The 3,013-nt window shown below is 39.5% G+C and overlaps 1 protein-coding gene across 2 annotated transcripts; it reads right to left on the bottom strand.

The window, feature by feature from the left end:
* Positions 1-463: 463 nt before the first annotated feature.
* LOC106413946 (molybdenum cofactor sulfurase-like) lies at positions 464-2,456 on the bottom strand. 2 transcript variants are annotated; one of them, XM_048754284.1, is made up of 2 exons: positions 1,045-2,456; positions 464-897 (listed from the first exon to the last, which is right to left on the bottom strand). In XM_048754284.1, the coding sequence occupies exons 1-2, from the start codon at positions 2,320-2,322 to the stop codon at positions 616-618; spliced, it is 1,560 nt and encodes a 519-aa protein (XP_048610241.1). In that variant the 5' UTR covers positions 2,323-2,456; the 3' UTR covers positions 464-615. The 2 variants fall into 2 exon arrangements, with proteins under 2 accessions (XP_048610241.1, XP_013710124.2); XM_013854670.3 differs by having other exon boundaries at positions 464-2,456.
* Positions 2,457-3,013: the final 557 nt, after the last annotated feature.

Below are 3,013 nucleotides of genomic sequence, written 5' to 3'. Positions count from 1 at the left end.
ATATTCTATAACCTATATGCCCCGTCCACTACTTGTTGTACCCTCTAGCTTGAAACGTTACCACTTACCAAGATGTTTCCAAGCTTTCCCCATGATGTTCCATTCCCGAGACATCTCTAGTATGATAGATGGCTACTACCATTATGTATGCATATTTTCCTTTTACTGTCTCACATGTATATTTTATGATTCTCTTTCGGTGAGAAACCGTAAGTCCAACAAATATTTCTCGATTCGATCGTTTAAATTTACAAAGTGAGATCCAAAAATTTCCTAGGCTCTGTGTCTCCTGCTCCATCAGAGATTTGAGGAATCGATTTTAGGTTCGTTTTTTCTTTCTTCTGCACTTCTTCTTCTTCTTGCGTTTTTGAACTTTTTAACCTAAATAGCTGGACCTTTTTCTTATCTCTCTTTGTTTAGTTTTTCCTGGTGAATTGATGAATGCTTTTGCTTATATTAGTACTTTTTATGTATGATCTAAGTTTATTAATTATTATTGGTAATGAAACAACAAACATAGCAAAGTTCATGGTTAAAAGTTACACAACTTATAACCAAACTGGTTTAACCGAATCTGAACTTTGACTACAAGTACAAGAACTCTTATTACAAAGACTACACTACTTCACGGCTCTTATGCTCAAAAACATGAACTCCACATCTCACACTCTCCGCCTCCACAAACCCTGATTCCAAAAACCGAGCAACGAAAATCCAAAGCTTATAAACATCTTCAAAATTCGCGAGAAACCCTAACGCGGCAGTGAGAACAGAGATCCCCTGTTCGTTCTTCCTCTTCTCAAGAACTCTATCTTTCACCCCTTCATACTCCTCTTCGAACAAGATTTTCTTCAGGAACCCTTGTCCGAGAGAGATATTACTGCAATCAGCTAGCTTCTGCACGATAAAAGGCTCGATTCTCTCTCCCTTTTGGTCAAATAGGTTGAACGCAACCGCTGGTCCTCTATTAAAATTAACTTTTGGACCGTAGATTTTAACTAGACGGTTAGTTGTAGAATGTTTAAGTTTGTAGAGAGCACTTACCAACCAATTGATCAAACATCTTGATCTGTTCCCCGTTGCTACCAACCCAAGTGAGTCCACATGATCTAGACCTCTAAATTCGATTCCAGAGCTACAGCTATCTACTTCTTCAGATTCTGTTCGCGTCCGGCTGATCTCCAAAGCGTGTAATGAAATCGGATCGTCAGTAGGTACGAGGTTAACCATACCCGAACCAGTGGAAGATTCAAGAATCGGAATAGTCGATTTCTTGACGAACAAGCAACCGAATCCTGAAGGGTTTTCTCCAAACACTTTGTAGAACGAACACACCATGAAGTCAGGATTATATATCGAAAGACCGAAACTGTCCATATCCTTTGGTCCCAAACCGCAAGCATCGATCATCACATGCCACCCGTTTTCTTGCGCCACACTCATCCATAGATAGGGATACCTCGATCCAGTAACCCTAGAATGAAGTGGAAATACGAAAACACCCTTCTTCTTCTTTTTCTTAGTGCTTCCGCTTTTGCCAGCAGTGACCATCTTCCTCAGCTTAGACGAGCAGATTCTCAATCCTGGCCATGAGAACTCCGCTGCAGCTACCTTGGCTCCACGTTTCTCTGAGACCCTGTTGATCTCGTCTACGGCCTCGCTTTCGTAGTCGTAAACCGTCAACAGCTTCCGTTTTGAGAACGGGTAAGACTCGGCGACGAGCCTGAACGCAGAAGTTCTATTGGCGGTGAAGACCATCGAGTAGTCTTCTTCGGAGATCTTGAGAAAGCTCATGATTCTTCTCTTCATAGAGTACTCGAACTCTGTTTCTTGACCTCCATCGTGGAGAAGCTTCTCTTTTAAGTTACCGATCTTGGGAGAAACACTGAAGAAGGGACTTTCAGACAAGGAAGAGGAGATCTGGTAAGTGGAAGGGTCGTAGTTGAGTAACTGTGAGTAAGAGTATAAACCGATTCCTATGTAATCAAGACACGTGTAATGTGTCAGACCCAAGTGGAAATAGTGGTCGGATCTGATACGGTCGATACCGTAAGTGTCGGTGTAGTTAGGGTAAGCTTGGATGAAGTGGGAGAAGGATTCTTGAAGGGAAGGAAGTGAGTTCGGGTCGGTGAAATGGGTCTCCGGGAAAATAGTGGAGGCGGTGGTTTGGGCAAAATTACGGCGGAGAGTGGCGGAAGTGACGGTGGGAGTTGGACCTTGTGGTGGATCGGAGGAGGTGACGTCTCCGGGGATTGATGACGACGAGAAGAAGCCGTGAAGGCAGTTTAGTGGTGGTGAATCACCGGAAAATGGTCGGTGCATTTTTGTTATGGTTTGGTGTAGAAAGATTTGATTTGTTTTGTAATTGTTAAGTCATGAGCCTAGCTTGTGTTAAATATAGCTAAAGTCTAAAGTGGTAAAGAAGCGCACCTAAGACAAAAGCTTGTTTCTTTTGTCTTTCACCATTTCATTAAGGAAAATCACGGATATATATATATATATATATATATATATATATTATAAATATATTTTAAATTTAAACTATAAATAATGCATTGGAGTATGCTCAGTATGGCAAAACTTATATTGAAATTTTCAAGCTAAAACTTGACAACATATATAATAATTAGATAATAGTGCTAATGTACTCATGTACTAATTAACCGCTACAAATGTGCTTTTCTGATCTATTAAGCCATATCTGGCATTATTTAGAAATATGTAGTATATTAAGTTTAAAGTTTGGGGAAGACCTAAATCATTAAAGCATTAAATTCTTGCAGATAATTTGGTGTCAAGTGAGATTATTGGAGTGGTTAAATAATATGGTGTGATGAATGTTTCTACAACGCATTAGATTGACGTTGTGTATGCATATATCTATGACTATGATAAAAATTTCTTACTTTTGAAAATGCGCAAAGAACATTTAGAAAATGTTAGTGTGATGCAAATGTTCATATAAGGTGGTAAAATGTTAGAAAAATATTATTGAACCACGTTTTTTTATTGT

Source organism: Brassica napus, chromosome A2 (genome assembly GCF_020379485.1).
Source record: "Brassica napus cultivar Da-Ae chromosome A2, Da-Ae, whole genome shotgun sequence".
Lineage (NCBI taxonomy): Eukaryota > Viridiplantae > Streptophyta > Magnoliopsida > Brassicales > Brassicaceae > Brassica > Brassica napus.
The sequence above is the reverse complement of the archived record's forward strand: the minus strand, read 5'-3'. Positions and strand labels throughout refer to the sequence as shown.